The 20038-nt window shown below is 35.7% G+C and overlaps 1 protein-coding gene across 2 annotated transcripts in view; it reads right to left on the minus strand.

Moving 5' to 3' along the window:
* The window catches only part of NAALAD2 (N-acetylated alpha-linked acidic dipeptidase 2), a 96102-nt gene that overhangs the window by 5227 nt on the left and 70837 nt on the right, over positions 1–20038 (minus strand). For both annotated transcript variants that reach the window (XM_027847562.1, XM_027847563.1), the window contains 2 exons: positions 18740–18821; positions 18141–18233 (listed from right to left, as the gene is read on the minus strand). In XM_027847562.1, the coding sequence (XP_027703363.1) occupies positions 18141–18233; positions 18740–18821 (175 nt within the window). The remainder of the gene's footprint in view (positions 1–18140; positions 18234–18739; positions 18822–20038) is intronic.

A 20038-nucleotide genomic window follows, 5' to 3' on the forward strand; every position in this document is an offset into this window, starting at 1 on the left:
TCCAAGGTCACATAGAGCAATAAAACCAAGTCTCATTTGGTGTTTTTGCATCCCTGGCATCTACCAGAGTGTCCAACTCTCTGTGACCTCATTTTGGAGTTTTCTTGGCAAAGATATTGGATTGGTTTGCCATTTCCTTCAGGTCATTTTACAGAAAGTGCTTAACATGCGCTTCTTGATTGAACTTTGTCTACAAATCTAAGGCTCTTCCAATGACACTATGCTGATTTAATGCCAAATCCAGTTGGCATTCAAAGAATTAATGCGGCCAGATTTTAGGTTTGATTCAAAAGGGAGGACCTTGGGAAATTTCACTCCTATGGCTGCAGAGGGGGGTATGGGGTGTTAACCAAATAAAATTCAAAGTAGTTATAACTAAAGAGAAAACGGACACAGAGGCTGTCCAATCAAGAGGCTGATGGGAAACGAAAAAATATACAGGCTGCAGTTTTAAAGTAAATATGCAATTAATGAGACTCATCTTCACCCCTATTTCTAATCACACCTGTTTCCACTGTGAGCACCACTATCATTCAAGCCAGTCAGGTCCACCACTTTGAGGTCATTCTTTACTCTTTTCTCTCCCTTTCTCCCTATATGTAATTAGTTGTCTACACTTGTTGATTCTAACTCAATATCTCTTTCATCTGTCCTTTCTATTCACACAGAGAGCACTCTTGTTCAGGTCCTCACATCACCTTTCACCTAGACTATTCCAACCTCCTAATAGTTTCCCTGCTTCTAATACTTCCCCTCTCCAACACATTTTCAAATTGATATTCCTAAAAGCACAATCCTGACCATGTCACTCTCTAGGATAAAATACAAATTGCTCTATTTGCCCTTTACAATATGACTCCAAACTACCACTTCAGATTTCTTTCACATTATTCCCCTTTACATACTCTATGTTACAGCCAAACTGGCCTACTTAATTTATCTTCAAACTCAACATTCTGCTTCGTGTTTCTGTGTCTGTATAGTACGTAACCCACCTCTAGCAATGTACTTCTTTCATCAACCCTGCCTCCTAATAATACCCTTAAGATTCCTTCCTGATCATAAGGATACCAAGGAGAAGTAACTCAAGTATATCCTCTGGGCTTCAAAATATGCCCAGTAGATATGATTCAACTAACCTTGATAAAAAAGCTCTTCTAATATGTTCAATACAGTTAGATGCATTTAGGTGGTTTTAAAGTCAAATGCTTTTAATTTTTAATTTCAATCTGTCCTTTATGTTATTTCTATAACTCTGCATTTTATTTGGGCTAAGTTCCTGTATTCTTCCATCTTCATTTTATTGCCAATTCTGAAATCTGACACAGGTAGATAATGATTAATACTCTAGTTCTCCACTCCCCCCAAATAAAAGTGTTCCAAGATTTGGGGTTGTTTTCTTAAGGAAATATGGAATAGAGGAAAGAATTCTAGATTTGAAATCTGAAGACCTAGATTGCAGGCCTAGCACTGGAATAAAATAGAGAGGATGGATACTCTTTAACGAGCCCTTGACAATGGCACTTATAAAGATGTGGATAGGGACTACAGCTTTACCATGTTTTTCTTTAGGTGCATGCCATGTGATTGCCTTATTGTTAAGACGCTTTTGATATTTCAGTACTTAAATTATTTTAGATACGGCCTCCAGTGGACGCACCTTATACCATTGTTTTATACTATATTTATTTGTATACATGCTCTATTCCTCCAATATGATGTAAGTTCCTTGAAGGCAGAGGATGTTGTGTTTTTACATTCCTACCACCTACCATGGTGCTGTAAAGTACTTAGTAAACTTTTTGCTGAATTGTGTTGTTTTATAATGAATACTATTATAGCATGGTCCGTGCATATGCATATGTATGCCTATAAAATGCAATGTGTCTTGCGTATATACTTTCACAGAGGGCTGGTCCCATAGTTCACAGTCATATGATTTAGAAGCCAGTCTGCACCACCTCTGTCACATGACAGGGTCCTTTCCATAGATCACTAAGATTAGCAAGGCAGATAGGTGAGGGATTGGTATTTTTCATTCAATTATAGTAGTCTGTCAGGAACGTTACGAACAAATTAATATTCCAACCCAACCACAATTCAAGTCAAGGTCTCATTAATCTGATCCCATACGCATCTAAGTAATTCATCACTCTCAGAGCCATGGACATATACTAGATTTTGTTCTGACATGTGTACCTTAGAGAAGACTATATAATCCTCTCTTTAGTATTAAAAGGGCCAATGCCTATAATATTTCAGGTCTTTAACTCACAACATTATAAATCACTCCACAAATATAGAACACTATCTTTGGGGCCTAGAGGAAAGCTATTATCTCTGTTGTTAAAGCAGACTGGAGAAGGGGAGTGAGGAAAACATTATAAACCTAGTCTTAATAAGAGTTTTGACTGCATTCCTTACAATGGGACTATAAAGGGCTCTGGGCTGTGTAAGTGACAATGTAGAGGAGCATTTCTGTTATAAGTATTTCTGAGGTCAGACTAGATACTGATGTTAAACAAAGGGAAATTTTGTGATGCAGTCAGAGCAACTGTGCTGTGTACACTGAGACAAACACACCTCCTACCAGTGGTAAAGGCCAGATATAGGGAGAGCATCACTGAAATGAAATCACAGAAAATGGCAGCAGTTATCTACACAACAATAGACCCACCTGAAAAATGCCACCTTTGGGCAACAGGAAAAGAACATAGTAATTCTAAGTAACAACTGATGATATGACATTAAGCCAAAAGACATTTTAGATCCGGAAGGTTTAATTTATATATCACTGATATTTAAATTGCATTTATAGCTAATTCCTTAGAATTCAGGGGTAGAGAACCTGTGGCCTTGAGGCTACATGTGGCTCTCTAGGTCCTCAAGTATGGCCCTTTGACTGAATCCAAACTTCACAGAACAAATCACCTCAATAAAAGGATATGTTCTTTAAAACTTGGAATCACTCAAAAGGCTGTACCTAAGGACTCATAAGGCCACATGTGGCCTCAAAGCCACAGGTTCCCCACCCCTGCCTTCGATTGTACATATCTACCATGGGCTTATTATACAATTTATATTATACACATTTTAAGAGGGGGTAGGGACAGGTGTGATTAAGACATGTGAGATATCATTGGCATGGGACAGTCCCAGCGAGGAAGGCTGCAACTGTTAATCTTAGAGAATTTCCTGTGGCACTGAGAGACTTAATGACTTTCCCCTGGTAACCCTGCTCATGTTTTTCAGAAGTAGAACATGCACACAGACTTTCTGATTCTAAGGCCACCTCTCTACCCATCATACCACTGCCTTTTATCTTGTTTGTGACATGCACCACACTGCCATAATCTGGTAATGACTACTGTGCCTGGCATTGTATGGATAGTTAAATATTAAATAATTTCAATAGCTATAAAGTAAAAATCTTGCCTTAAAACCTAACAGACTTATACATCTTCATCAGCATTAGAATTCAATCTATCAACAATTTTATTCAACAGTGCAATAAGTAGGAAAAGTGGAACCAAGATGGCAGAGAAAAGGCAAGAAGTTGCCTGAGCTCTACCTAGTTTCCCTATAAACAACTTTAAATCAAGCCTCAAAACAAATTGTGGAGTGACAGAACCCACAAAAGGAAAGGGTCAAACAATTTTTGAGCCCAGGATAACTTAGAAAGACTGCTGGAAAGATCTGTCTCACTTGGGCAAAAGGGGAGCCCAGCCCAGCATTGGCAGTGTTTAGGCAAGGCAGTGGGAGGCACAGTACAGATCAGCAACCAAGGCCCTGAGGTCCTGGCTCATAGGCCAGTGGCACGGCAGGCCAGCTGTGGGGCCTCTAGCACCAGAATCCCTAGCACAATAGGTAGACCTAGCAACCCCAGCTCAGTGGACAAATTGCCAGCCTGGAAGCCCCCAGCACAATAGGCTAGGTACCAACCACAGAAGTCACTGGTATAGAAAGCCAGTAACCAGGCCCCTAGCCTCCAGCAAAGAAACTTGGGACATTGACACCTGTACCCCAGAAGTAAAGATCAACTTTAAAAATCATGAAATAGACTGGAAAATGAGCAAAAAGCAAAACAAAACAAAAGAAAACAAAAACAAAAACAACAACAACAACAAAACAAAACCCGGACCATAGAAAGCTACTGTGGTGACAGTGAAGAACAAAACACAAACTCAGAAGAGGAAAACAGTATCAAAACGTGTACATGCGAAGCCTTAAAATGAAATATGAATTGATCTCAAGCCCAAAAAGTTCCCTGAAAGAACTCAAAGGGATTTTAAAAAACAGACAATAGAGGTAGAAAAAAAAATTGGGAAAAGAATTGAGTAATGCAGGAGAATCATAAAAAAGAGGCAACAACTTGGAAAAAGAAAATAATTCCTTAAAAAGTAGAATCAGTCAGATGGAAAAGGATGTACAAAAGGTCAACAAACAAAATAATTCCTTAAAAATTAGAATTGGGCAAGTGGAAGATTGACTCTCTGAGACATCAGGTATCAAACAAAATGTCAAAATTGAAAAAAAAGAAGAAAATATAAAATACCTCACTGGAAAAACAACTGACTTGTAAAACAGATCCAGGAGAGATAATTTAAGAATTACTGGACTACCTGAAAGCCATGATTAAAAAAATTTTAAATAAAATATTAGCACAGAGATTCCTGCAATATATAACCATAACCTTATGCTATGACCAGGGGGGATTTATACCAGGAATGTAGGGCTAGTTCAATATTAGGAAAACTACCAGCATAATTGACCATATCAATAATTAAGCCAACAGAAATTGTATAATTATCTCAATAGATGCAGAAAAGGCTTTTGACAAAATACAGCACCCATTCCTATTAAAAATACTACAGAGCATAGGAATAAATGGAGCTTTCCTTAAAATGATGAATAATATCTATCTAGAATCAACAGACAGCATTATCTGTAGAGAGGATAGACTAAAAGCCTTCCCAATAAGATCAGGGATGTAGCAAGAATGGCCAGTATCACAATTATTATTCAATATTGTACTCAAAATGTTAATTATAGCAATAAGAGAAGAAAAAGAAATTGAAGGAATTAGACTAGGCAATGAGGAAACAAAACTATCATTCTTTGCAGATGATATGATGGTGTAATTAGAGAACCTTAGAGAATTAACTAAAAACTACTTGAAATTATTAACAACTTCAGCAAAGTTGCAAGATATAAAATAAACCCACATAAATCATCAGCATTTCTATATTTATATTTCTAACACAGCCCAACAGCAAGTAAAGTGTAATTAACCATGCTTTCACGTAAGGAACATGCTTTTGCAAACACTTCCTACACTCTCCCCTTGGGACATGGGAAGAAGCTACTTAACCCTCTTTCTCTTCTGGGAGAAGAACTGAAATAGTGTTAGCACAATTGTTCTTCCTTTGTTTCAAAGAGGACCAATGACATCCCAGGATGATATCCTGACTTGCACATGAATTGGATTTAAATGAGGCAGAGTTACACAAAGTTCTCAGCTTCACGCTTTTTTTCCCCCCAGAGTCATAAAAGTCCAGTGGCAAGACAAAAGTCAAGATGGCCCAGGATGCAGTGGATGATCTTGGCATCTTTGATGCCTGACCAAGCTCTAAATGCTCCACAGTGCCTGCTTCAGGTGCCTTCGTGGCCATTGGAAAATTTAAATTGTTCTCATCCACCCACTCTGTATTCACTTGCTTAGGGTAGACATTCCCCTAACTCACCAACAGGTTTGAGGGCCCTCAACCTGGTTTAGCCCATCTGCTGTGATGGTTTTGCTGGGGTGTGGCTGCTGCACATGCCACAGCTTCTTGGTGTCACAGATGAGAGTTGAGTAAAAGGGGGACACCAAAGGTGGATGAGAAGACCTGAAAAGGGCTTGGCAAGTCCTCACGCCAGAGGTGCTAATCCTCCCTTAACACCCCACACACAATAAGTATGACAGAAAAGTTGGGCTGTAGGCAGTAATTCTGAGGAATGGAATAACCACTCTCCCACACTGTGACTATCTAGAGCCAACACATAAAAAAAGAAACCAAGATTCTCTGCTATCGTTTGACAATAGCTTTAGTAATACCACTAATGCAGAGTGCCCTGCAGTTTTGAAGGAAACTGGTGGGACCTTGTTGTAGCAGAACAGTGTCACTTTATGATTCAGGTTGTTAGATGTTTTTCCTTGCATATTTCCAAGCATATTTCCCCCTATTCTGTGTGTTTCCAAAAGATGTCATATATCAGTACATGCTGCCAAACTGCTCGTCTAGATATAAAGAACACCAAAGAATTGGGCAGTGATGAAAAATCAAAAGTCAGAAAAAATCCTATCCTTGGCAATATTCTTTAAAGCCATTTTCTTTTTCACTAGGCTATGCTTTGTCAGAGGTTAGAATGATCTAACAGTAAGAGATTATGGGATTCTGACTACGGGAATGGGAGATGGTATTTTTTGATTATCTATTATGTCCTTAGTAATTTGTTTGGCACCACGGTTCATACAAACACATTAACCACCAAGACATAGTCCCTGCTCTCAAGAAGCTTAAGAGTTTTGATGAGATCTTCTGGGTCTTTGGCATCATATTGGAGGCAGAATGATAGAATGGAAAAAGTCTTGAATTGACATTATAGGATCTGAATGTCACTTATTATCTGTGCGATCTTGGACAAATCACAACCTTTTTGGGCTTTAGTTCCTCCTCTATAAAATGAGGGAGGTGGATTGGATAAAGTATTCTTAACGTGGGGTCTGTGAAATTTAATTTTTTTTTTGATAATTGTATTTTGATATGATTGGCTTCCTTTATAATCCAATGTATTTTATTTTATGCATTTAAAAATATTATTCTGAGAAGGGGTCCATTGGATTCCCCAGACTGTGCCAAAGGGATCTTTGATATAAAAAAAAATAGAAAGCTAAGAATTAGATGATCTTTTTCATATCTCTGATCCAGAGCTTCCACTTCTATGTTTATACCTCATGGAGGCCATTGATAAGACTGAAAATCTCCATACATACCAAAATATTTGTGGCTGTATTTTTTTTTTTTGAGCAAAGAGGTGGAAACAAAGAATTGGAAACAAAGTAGATGCCTATCGACTTGAGGAAGAGCTTAACAAAATGTCATACATAGACATAATGGAATGTTACTATGCTGTTAAAAAATATGATGAATACAGAAAAGCATAGAAAGACTTACAGATGGTAGAGGGAAATAAGTAAATAATATACACAATGACTACAACAATGTAAAGGAAAAGAACAACCACAAAACAATAAAAAATGAATGTTGGTAGATTTCAAAGAAGAAGTATGGCTCCAAAGGAGAGAGATGAGAATATCCCCCTCCCCCTACTGCTTTGTAGAGAGGCCCACAGGTGTGGCACATGGCATGTATTTTTAATGTATTGATTAGTTTTCCCTTTTTTGTGTTTTCTTCCTCTTTTTTAATATTATTTGTTACATGGGATGGTTCTCTGGAAGGGGAAAGGGGAAAGTTAATGAGTGAAGTTATAGTGATACTAAAAAAAAGTTATCAATAAAAATGTAAGAGTTGTTAAAATTTACATTCCCTTTGGGCAGAGCACCTGCAGGTAAGGGTATGATACCCTATGTGGACAGAGGGAAAGAGAGAAAGAGGGATCAAACTACTACTTTGGCAACATGGCTTTCTTTTCTTTTCTTTCTTTCTTTCTTTTTCTTTCTTTCTTCCTTCCTCCTCCTCCTCCTCTTCCTCCTTCTTGCCCTTCTCTCTCTCCTTCTCTCTTCCTTACCCCCCCTCATCACACCCTTCCCTGTGGGTGCTCTGCCCAAAGGAAATATGAATTTTAATCTCTGCAACTTTTTTTTTCTCTCTTGAAGACCAGCCTTAACCCCAAATCACTGGCTCTTGTGGACTGGCTAACAATAGGTCCCAGGCCAAGCCCAACTCAGTCACTGTTTGGGCCTAGATTGGCTCAGAATGAACATGAATAGCATATGTTTCTGTTTTGGCCAGAAAACCTGAGAGTCCTCCCCTCCCAAATCTATTTTCTTTTTAAAAGGGTCATTCTTTGCCTCATTTCTTATTAAGCTATAATCACTGAATGGGTATTACCTTAGTCAAACTGAAACCTGTTAAACTGTTAAAGACCTTAGCTTAAAAAGGCCAAGGTCCCCTATTGCATCCTGGGCCATATACAGTGGTGCTGATCTATATCTGGTTACTGGACCCAGATGGCTCACAAGGAGAAAGTGAGACTGGTGACTCTGCACAGGCCTCCCTCACTTAAATCCAATTCACTTGCATGTGATAGCATCACCTTCCTGATATCATGGTCCTCTTTAAGAATGAAGGACAAATAGCAGCAAGGGTCCTTACTGATCCATAGTATAAGGGAGTGGCAAATCTAGGGGGAAAAATTAATGCCAGAAATGGAAACATATTTCAGCTGACCCTAATTCAGATATCCTATCTGGAGCCTTGGGCAAGCATTTGGGTTCTTTTTACCTCTGTTTCTCCTAAGGACAACTTAAGATGATAATATAACCATTTTTTATTACCACTCTTATGACTGTAACATGGGATATCTGAAGCCCATAGAAATTTCCTTGGGTGATGGAATGCAGTTGAATAACCAAACCGAATACTAGAATGTGTTAAATATATTCATTGTATAGTAAAAACTACTCTTTGGTTCTTGTTTGTGGTCATTTCAATATGTTTCTCATAATTCATGAATAATTGTTTGCAAAAATGAATGCCAAAAATGTTTTCATAACCCATTGTTACATATTTATATTACACTTTTGGTTATTATTTATATTTGAGTGAAGTTGTACTATAAAGCCTGATGTTTTTTAAAAATATTGCAGTTCTTTGCTGATTTTATTCATTACTTAACGTTCTAAATATTTGTGAAATTTATAAAAGCTCTATACATATATTTTAAAAACTTGATTGCTTTGATTTCTAATTCAACATCTCTGAAAAACTATATAACACTGTAAATCTGGTAATCCTTTTTCTCTCCCTTTGTAACTTACTTCTTCATAGTTTCAGAGGCTTATGAAATAGAATATCTTAAAACTGTTATTGGCCCTGGACCACAAACTCAAAGTTCTGAATCTCAGATGGTATAATTTTTGTGCATGTTTAAAACCTGATCCAAGCTGCTAGTTACAGAGATAGAAAAAAATGTTGAAATAAGTTCTTTATGTTTTTTTAACTTTTTAACTTTTTATTTATTTCACTTTTAATTTATGGAATAAAACAAACATTTCCATAACATAGTATAATAAAAAAGATATTTGCACATGAAACTGCAAATGTATTATGTATAACTTGCTATTCCTTTTAAATATATAATAAAGTTGTATAAATTTAATTTTTTTTCTTTTTTTCCCTTCCCCACCACCCTAGGGATGGCTACCATTAGCCACAAATATATATATGTATATGCATGTATGTATGTACATACATGTACATATATGTGTATATATGTAAAATCACTCTATTCGTACTTCTACTTACCAGTTCTTTCTCTGAATGTAGATAGTATCTTCCTTCATATGTCTTTTGAAATGGGGATAATAATAGCACTTACCTCACAGGGTATTTGTGAGGATAAATGAGATAATATTTGTAAAACACTTCACACAGTACCTGGCACACAGTAGGTGCTATATAAATGCTTTTCCTTTCCTTTCCTCTTCTTCCCAAAATACATCCTGTTTACAAGTCAGTCATGGTAATGAAATAAAATTGTTTCTTTGACATAATTGCAGGTTGTACTGAAAAATAAAATGTGCTCAGCACCCAGCATATTCCTTCGTATACAGTAAGTAGGTAAATAAATAAATATTTGTTTAAACTAAACATATCAACTGGCTATGGAGCACTCCTTTTTACATATCTTATTCCTACCTCCAAACATCTACAGGGAGAGGCCAAATAATGTTCATCAAAAATCATAAAATTAGGATTTTTGTTGACATTTCTAAATTTTGTTTTTAAAATTCACCTAATTTGGCTGATTACTGCTTCTTTTCATTAAAAGCTATTAACCCATCAAAATAGTATTTGTTGAGCCTGGCAAACTGACAGATTAGGCTTGTTTTTACTTTTATCCTCTCAATTATTTTTGAGAAGCCTGTCCTCAATAAGGAAGGTTAAATAAATAAACCATTAGGTTGAGATTAGATGTGTTAGTATCTGAAAACTCTACAGAAGCTAGAGGAATGTATTCCAGACATTGGTGGTAATTTATGCAAAGCCATAGGAAAGGGAGCTATAACTGCAATTAGGACACTTTGGTTAGAATGTAGAGTATGTGAACCAGAGTAATGTGCCATTAATCTGGAAAAGAAGGCTGGATTCAGATTGTGAAGCAGTTTAAATGCAAAACATGGGAGTCTATGTTTTATCCTAGAGGCAAGAAGAAACCATTAAGAGTCTTGACCCCCTAGGACCATGAACATGGTAGAATTTCCTTTAAGGAATCACTTTAGCAACTGCATGAAGATCTGTGTGGTCTAAACTATCTTCTTCATAAAACTGGCTTGCTCCTAACTTCCTAATTTTGTCAATTAGGTTATCATTCTCCCATTCATACATTTGAAACCACACTGTAATTTCTGACTCCTCTTCTATCTTCCTCTATAATCCTCCCAAATTAGAGCTTACTAAAAATGAAATGAGCTACTTTATGACTTATTAAGTTCTCCATAGACACCTTCAAATGCTGTTTAACGTTGCTAAACTGCCTTTATGCTTCAGGTAGAATTTAGACTTGATGTCCTTCAGTACCTTCCAGATCTAGGGTATCCCTAGATTGTTCAGAATCATAAAATTGAGATTTTTGATGTATCTTTAATAGGATCACAGAGCCTTTACAGGACCCTTCCAAAAGATAGAATACTTGGGCTATACCGTTTTTGTTCTTTTTTTTGTTTGTTTGTTTGTTTGTTTGTTTTAGTGGGGTGGGGGAGAGATAATGTCAACAGATATCACAGATTTTACGTTTTCTTTAGGGGTAGCTGGTGGTGCAGTGGATAGAGCCATGGGCCTAAAGTCAGAAAGACCTGAGTTAAAATCTAGCCTCAGATACTTGTTACCTATGTGACCCTGGACAAGTCAACTTCAGCTGAATGTAAAATTGGAAAATATTAGTTCCTACTTCCTAGGGTTGTTGTGAGGATCAAATGTTACATTTTATTTGTAAAGTACTCAGCACAGTGCCTAGCACATAGTAAGCACTATATAAATGTTAGCTATTATTATTATTTTAAATATTTATTTCCATTTTCTTAATACTTGATGCTGCTAGTACATTTTATAATTATGAATAGTGATTGTTGTCTAAACCTGTATGCCCATGGTTCAAAACTGATAGAAAAGCTAGCCCATAGGAGTGAATCTGGGATGAAAGAATAGAGAGTTTTAAACAATTCTGATAATTTCTTCTTTTATTCCAGAGCATAGCCTCTATACTATCTTTAAACCTGAAGTCATCAAATTAATTACGAAATGAGCTAATAGCAGAGTGAGAAGTGAAGGGCTGGTGTGTTAGTCCAGATGAAACAATTTTCATTTCACGCCTGAACAAATATAATAGTCTCCTCATCAGCCTCCTCACCTCTAGTATATTCATTCCAAACTAATCTACATCTTCAAGCTAAGTTAAATAATTCTTTGATCACACCACTTTCCTTGCTCAAAAACCTTTAATTATTCTCTATTGTCTCTAGGAGAAACAGTTGAAAAGAACACTAATTCTGGCATCAGAGGGCCTGGATTCAAATTTGACCTCTGAAACTTACTACCTATGTACTTCTGGACAAGTCACTTAACTTTCCTGGGCCTCAGCTACCTTATGTATAAGATAAAGGTATTGGACCTTTGAACTTCCTTCCAAATCTAAATCAGTGATTCTATGACTTTCTTAGTCTGACATTCAAGATTCCCCCACCGTAATTTGGGCCTGACATTATTGGCAAACTGGCCTAGTCACTCTTCCTGTAAGGCTTTTCTATTTTTATCTATATCACTGTACCTTATTTCATGCTACATACCTGACGTAGCAAACTCTGACCTCCTCTACTAAGTCTTATTTTTACTTCAATCCATAGTGATTTCCCCCTACTTTTAAATAATTTTCACTTAAAGCAAAGTTCAGAACTTACACTTCACAATGAAACTTATGACAAAAATATCACCAAATATCAAATGATTTTGAAAGAGATGGGAATAAATAGTATGGAATTTTTAAAAGCCCATTTTGAGTTTAAAAGCACAAACCCAACTAGCATGCCAAAAGAAAAGTACAAAAAAGTTAGTATCTTCTATATCATGTGTAAACACATCTTCCCCAAGTATTTTACAGAAGAGTATAAAACATTCAATACATGGGATACCTATAAGGAAAGATATCAAATACCAAACTGAGAGAAAAGAGCAGGAAAAACTTGAAAGCCATTGAAATTATATGAAAAGGTACTGAAAGATCACAACAATATCAAACTAAGATAAGTAGTAGAAAACTTGAATACAATATTGCTTGATTAAAAGCAACAAAAAAGCAACATGGGTAAAGGAATCTGGGGGGAAACATCTGAAATTCTAGCTTTCTTTAATCAACAACTGGAAGCAAAAGTTAAAAGGTTAATCAGGTGACACAAGGAATCAAAGCAGCACAGTAAACAAAATACATAATTCAACATCCATCAAAACCTTTACTATAGAAATTTGAGAAGACATCAGGGACAAGACAATCCCCAGGATGTGGAAATGTTCTGGTCATCTATTTAGTCAAAAGAAGTCCAATATAATAAAAGTGTCAGTTGGATAAAAGAAGAAACATAAAGCTTGTTAATCATTAATATAACGGACAACTGAATAGTTGAATAGTAAGGTAAGTGACTGAAATTCTAGTCTCTTTGCAAAACTAGAAAGTAATGGTAAAGACAGACAAGATCAAATCCAAAATTAATGGCTCAAACACTACATAGCGGGGTTTGAATTATTAGCCAGATACTTTACCAACTTCATCTTATATATGAGCCTTTCTTAACAGAAGACCATACACATCTACTACAAAAGGATAAAAACATCAGTGACCCCTTCCAAATATAGGCCAATTATATGCTTAAATAATTTATAGAAATCAATTACAGCTTTTACTATGAAAAAGCTGTCCTCACACAAAAACAATATATTTGCTGTGGAACAAGTGAGTGTGACAAAAAAATTCGGAATCGTAAATAGCACACCAATTATTAATTTGGTAATAACTGAATAAGTTACCTCAAGGTACCATAACACAGATATAATTTTTGTTGATTATTTCAAAGATTTTGACTCAGTTCCACATACATAGCTTATTTGTGTGCTCCAAATATATAAAACAGACCCAAGTATGATGCCAACATTATAGTATTTTATGTCCACATAGAAAACTGTTTTCTATTTAAAATATGACACCAATGCAATACTTTCAAGGATAATTCATATAAAATGTGTCCTTTTTTAGGGGGATAGTTCAAATCTACTGTGGTTCTACTTAGTTTTAAGTTCATTATCATTTCTACTAAAAAGAACTGTGTGGTTACAAAATTAGTCAAACTCAAATATTTATTTAACCACTTGATGTATACGGCTTACATTAAGCTATACGGCTCCACCACAAAACAAACTGAATGGCTATTTCATATTATAGAACCTTTCTCCAATAATATCAAAATATCACTGGTCCTCAACAAATGTAAAATTCTTAATATATATCAAGGAAATATTTATGTGAAAAGGCTTCAAGTTTGAATCTGGAGATCACTTTGATGGGGTGGGGAACCTGAGAGAGAGCCCCTTCCACCCTGGGAGCAGAGATCAAATTTAAAATAAAGGAAAAATGCCCCCAAAAAAGAGCAAGTAACAACAAAAAGCGAATCTGACCATCTAGAGTTTTGGCGACAGGGGAACACCAGGACACAAACTCAAAAGTGGACCACGATATCAAAACACCTACAGCCAAAATTCCAAAGAAAAATGGCAAGTAGTCTCAAGTCCAAAAAGAACTTATGGAAGAACTCAAAAAGAAGCTTAAAAATCATACAAGAGAGGTAGAAGAAAAATGGGAAGAAGAAATGAGAGTGATGTAAAAGAATTATGAAAAAAGAGTCAACAGTTTGGAAAACTGCTTAAAAAGTAGAATTAGCCAAATGGAAAAAGAGATACAAAAATCCACTGAAGAAAACAACTCCTTAAAGAGTACAACTGAACACATGCAAAAAAAAAAAAGTACAAAAGCTAATTGAGGAAAACAATAAAAAAAACAATAAAAAAGTTAGAATTGGGCAAGTGGAAGCTAATGACACTATGAGATCTCAAGAATCAATCAAACAAAATTAAAAGGATGAAGAAATGGAAGAAAATGTTAAATAGTTCATGGGAAAAACAACTGACCTGGAAAACAAATCCAGGAAAGATAATATCAGAATCGTTGGATTATCTGAAAACCATAATCAAAAGGAGGACCTGGACAGCATCTTTAAAGAAATTATCAAGGAAAACTGCCCTGATGTCCCAGAACCAGAGGGCAAAACAGGCATTGAAAGAATCCACTGATCACCTCAGGAAAAATAAGATAAAAACTCCAAGGAACATTATAGCCAAATTTCAGAACTATCAGAACTATCAGGTCAAGGAGAAAATACTACAAGTGGCCAGAAAGAAAGAACTCAAATATAGGGGAGTCACAATCGGGATTATACAAGACTTGGCAGCTACAACATTAAAGGATCAGAGGTCACAGAACATGATATTCTGGAAGGCAAAGGAGCTAGGACTACAGTGAAGAATCACTTATCCAACAAAATTAAACATAATAAACCAAGGTAAAAAAAAATGGTCATTCAATGAAATAGGAGGGTTTCAAACTTTCATAAGGAGACCACAACTAAACCAAAAATATTACCTATAATATCAAGACTCAAGAGAAGCATCAACCGATAAAAAGGGAAAAGAACATAAGAGATTCAACAGAGCTAAACTACTTACATCCCTACATAGGATGATGATACTAGGTGAATGAGGGGATGATACAAAAAAATAACAGGTGAGTAAGAGGAATACAATGGGTACAGAAGGAAGGGAGAAATAAAATGGGGTAAATTATTTACACAAAGAGGCATGAAAGAACTATTACAGTGGAGGCGAAATAGAAAGGTGGCGATAAGTGTGGCTTGCACTTTAATCAGTATTGGCTCAAGGAAATTTAAAAAAAAATTGTGTATATTATTTCAAAATCAGTTGAATATAGAAATCTATCTTACCTGACAGGAACGTAGGAGGGGAGGAGATCAAATAAAATGGGGGGTGGAGTCTCACAGAAGGGAGGGCAGATCAGGGCAGGTGGTAGACAGAAGCAAAACACTGGTGAGGAGGGAAAGGGTGAAAGGAGAGAGAGGACAGACAGGAGGAAGAACAGGAAAGGAGGGAAATAAATAGGTAGTAATTATACTTGTAATGTGAATAGGATGAACTCTCCCATAAAACAAAAGTGGACAGCAGAATGGATCAAAAACCAGAATCCTACAATATGTTATTTACAAGAAACACACCTGAAGCAAAGAGACACACACACACAGAGTAAAGGTAAGGGGCTGTAGCAGAATCTATCATACTTCAGTTGAAGTAAAAAAAAAAAAAGCAGGGATAGCAATCCTGATCTCAGACAAAGTAAAAGCAGAAATAAACCTAATTAAAAGATATAAAAAAGGAAACTACATCTTGCTAAAAGGTACCATAGACAATGAAGCAATATCAATACTAAACATATATGCAACAAGTGGTATAGCATCTAATTCTTAAAGGAGAAGTTAAGTGAGTTACAAGAAGAAATAGACAGCAAAACCATACTACTGCAGGACCTCAACTCAGAACTCAATAAATCCAACCTAAAAATAAACAAGAAAGAAATTAAGGAGGTAAATAGAATTTTAGAAAAGTTGGATATGGCAGACCTTTGGATAAAACTTAATGGGAACAGAAAGGAGTATACATTTTTTCTCAGCAGCCCATGGCATCTACACAAAAACTGGCCATGTAGTAGAGCATAAAAATCTCAAGATCAAATGTAAAAAGGCAGAAATATTAAATGTATTCCTTTCAAATCATAATGCAATAAAAATTACATTCAACAAATGGCAGTGGGAATATAGATTTAAAATTAATTGGAAACTAAATAATCTAATCATAAAGAAGGAGTAGGTCAAAGAACAAATCATTAGAAACAATAATTTCATTAAAGAGAATGACCACAGTGACACAACATACCAAATTTTATGGGATGCAGCCAAAGCAGTACTTATGGGAAAATGTATTTCTGTAAATTCTCACATCAACAAAATGGAAAAAGAACAGATGAATGAATTGAACATGCAACTAAAAAGACTAGAAAAAGAACAAATTAAAAATCCCCAATTGGGCAGCAAATTAGAAATCCTGAAAATCAAAGGTAATATTAATGATTGGAAGTTAAAAAAATTGAGTGAATAAATAAATCTAAAAGCTGGTTTTATAAAAAAAAAACAATAAGATAGATAAGAAATTGATTAATTTAATTTAAAAAAAGAAAGAAGAAAAACAATTATCCAGTCAAAAATGAAAAAGGTGAAATCACCACCAATGAAGGAAAAATTAAAGCAATCATTAGAAAATATTTTGCCCAATTATATGTCAATAAATCTGATAATCTGAGAGAAATGGATAAATATTTACAAAAATATAAATTACCTAGATTAACAGATCAGGAAATAGAATGCTTAAATAACCCTAACTTAGAAAAAGAAACTGAACCAGTCATCAATGAACTCCCTAGGAAAAAAATCCCCAGGGCCAGATGGGTTCACAAGTGAATTCTACTAAACATTTAAGAAAAAGTAATTACAATACTATATAAAATATTTGGAAAAATAGGCAAAGAAGGTTGATGGAGTTGTGAACTGATCTAACCATTCTGGAGAGCAATTTAGAACTATGTCCAAAGGGCAACCAAACTGGACATACCCTTTGACCCAGTAATACCACTACTAGTTCTGTATCCCAAACAGATCATAAAAAAGGGAAAGACTCACAAGTACAAATATATTTATAGCAGCCCTTTTTGTGGTAGCGATTTTGAGGGGAATTGGGGGAATGGCGGAGCAAGTCGTGTTATATGAATGTAATGGAATACTATTGTGCAATAAAAAATGAACAGGCAGATTTCGGAAAAAACTGGAAAGACTTGTATGGATTGAAGCAATGTGAAATGAGCAGAATCAGTAATACATTGTACACAATATCAGCCACATTGTGTGATGGTCACTATGAATGACTCAGCTCTTCTCAGCAACACAATAATCCATGACAAGTACAAAGGACACACGAAGAAAAATGTTGTTCATATCCTGGTAAAGAACTGATGGACTTTCAATGCAGATTGAAACATATTTTTTCCCACTTACTTTATTCTTCCCCATGTTTTTTTTCTTTTGATCTGTTTCTTCTTTCACAATTATGACTAATATAGAAATATTTTTACATGACAGCACATGTATAAACTATATCAAACTGCCTACCATTTTCAGAAGAAGGGAGGGGAGGTAGGGAAGGAGAAAAAATTGGAACTCAAAATCTTGTAAAAATGAATGCTAAAAATTTTCTTGACATGCAATGGGAAAAAATAAAATATAATAATACAGTTTCTCTCACAGAGATGTCATGAATAAAGTGCTTTGTAAACCAAAAAGTACTATACATCAGTGATTTATTATAGTGAATTATTATGAACTGTATTTTAACTATTTATTACTCCTAATACTTATTCCCTTATATCACTAAATGAAGAGACTTCTCTTTCAATTAATTAAACGTTTACAGAGTTCCATTCTATGTAAGGTAATATAAAATACATCAGGTACACCAAACATACATACTGTTACAGGAGACACATTATCTTAACCATGTGGCTTTCAGTATATATAAACCTTTCTACTCAACTGTATTCCATCATTCTAAAAGAGATTTAAGATCCACTGCACTGTGTACATTTGGGTCTGTGTATGGTACCTTGTACCCACTAAAGGTTCATCTCCACCATCTTACCTATAGAATTGCCTTCCAGGTAAACCAAGGGGATCAATGAAAGCTCTTTCCAACAGCATCAACTGATCATTCACAATTCTCACTGCAATTGGGCTGTAAGGAAGAAAAAAAAGTAATCACTTTTACCACCAAAACATTTCAAAGGAATTAAAAAAAAAAAGAGGCAAGACATAATTAAGCTTAAATGAGGTGAATAATATATCATTTGTCCACCACAATGATGTCTCTCATTCAATACTTTACTGGCAAAGTTATCATCACTATGTAACAAATATAACTGTTTCTCATTCTCATATCACCTTTGAAGTTATTAGATGACATGTAAAAGTTCACCCAGTAATTCATAGCCCAAGGTTTGCATATCACAAACCTCATGCTACAGTAAGAGACTCTACAAATAGACATGTATCCAAAGAACCATCAATTAATTCCAATCATTTTTAGTATGTAAGATCCTAAAGTTTCATCATTTATCCATATTGTGTCCTAGGGTTTCAGGCTCCATCATTTAAATGCTTTATCAATATACATTGACAGATTTTGTTATTCCACAGATTTCTTTCATAAAAAGGTTTGGTGCCCTGGCATTTTAAACTTACTTATTAAAGTCAATGTGTGCAAGTCTTCTATGAAAATCTGCAGCAGCATCTGTGAAGTTTCTCACAGCAGAAAATAAGGAATCTTTAAAAGGAAAAAGAAGTACAGGTTTTTGGAAGAGTAATGTCAGAGGAAGAGCCAATACTCTTAAAAGTGCTTCACATTTCACAGGCTCACTTGCCTATCTATACCTCCCCTTTCCAGATGGTCCTAAAAAGTTCTTTTTTCCCCCTATTTTTTAGCTAACAGTTCCTGCAGAATCATGGAGGTGATTAGCAAATGTCTTTAGCAAGTAGGTGTTGTATGAAAATGGAACAGGATTAAAATTTGTTTTTGAGAGGATAGCAGCCAAGAATCTTAGAAAGCCTGTAAATGGTAGGAAAAAAAAAAACACAGCTCAAACAGTAACAGGGACATACACCCACACAGACTACCTAAACTGCAGCATTGCTCAAACTCTGCATAAAGATAAAAGTGAAACCTTTCATAATCTGCCTTCACCCCTACCTTTGTAGGCTTATTAATCACTATTACCCCTTTCATTACAGTCAAACTAGTCAACTGAACTGTTCCACTTCCTTTTTTGGTGCCATTTCACAGGGCACATACTGGTTCCCATGCCTGGAATACACCCCCTCCTCATGTCTACCTCCTAGAATTCCTATCTTCTCTCAAAACTTGACTCAAGTGACTTTTTCTACATGAGGCCTTTCTTGAACACCTCAGCTGCTAGCGCTCTACCCCTTCTCCCCAAACTACTTTGTATTTAGTTTGTATATAAGTTTCATTACATATAGGTAAGCATTTGTTTCTAAGCACCTAGGATAATACCTGGCATATAGTAAGTGCTTAATAAAAGCTTATCAGTTGATTAATGATGTGAACTGAAAAAGATTACAAATTGGAACCTCACCTAAATGGCAATCTATGGCAAAACTGACATGCCTGGAAAACTAAAAATCCAAGTTAATGGTGTTGGCCTCATCGTGGTAAAAATCAGAGAATTTTCTTCAGACATCCAAGTTTTCAAGGAAAGAGAGCATGTCTTCATTATACTGTTGATGGTCATCCAATTGAGACCATTTTTTCCCATGAATTCCCTCTTCTCTTGTGCTTGATCCTCTGATCCCTATTCACTTCCTTCCTCTAGTCTCTTGATGAGGTGTAGCTCTTCTCCTTTCCAAGGCCAAACCCTCAAGAGGGACCCTCTTATCTTCCCAACTAGATTGTACTCCCAATCATCCGCCCTCCCTCTCAAAAGCCTTCACTATACCCTACTATCTCTCTTAAAGTTACCAAGA

The sequence above is a fragment of the Vombatus ursinus genome, unplaced genomic scaffold, assembly GCF_900497805.2.
Source record: "Vombatus ursinus unplaced genomic scaffold, bare-nosed wombat genome assembly UNPS02015414.1, whole genome shotgun sequence".
NCBI lineage: Eukaryota > Metazoa > Chordata > Mammalia > Diprotodontia > Vombatidae > Vombatus > Vombatus ursinus.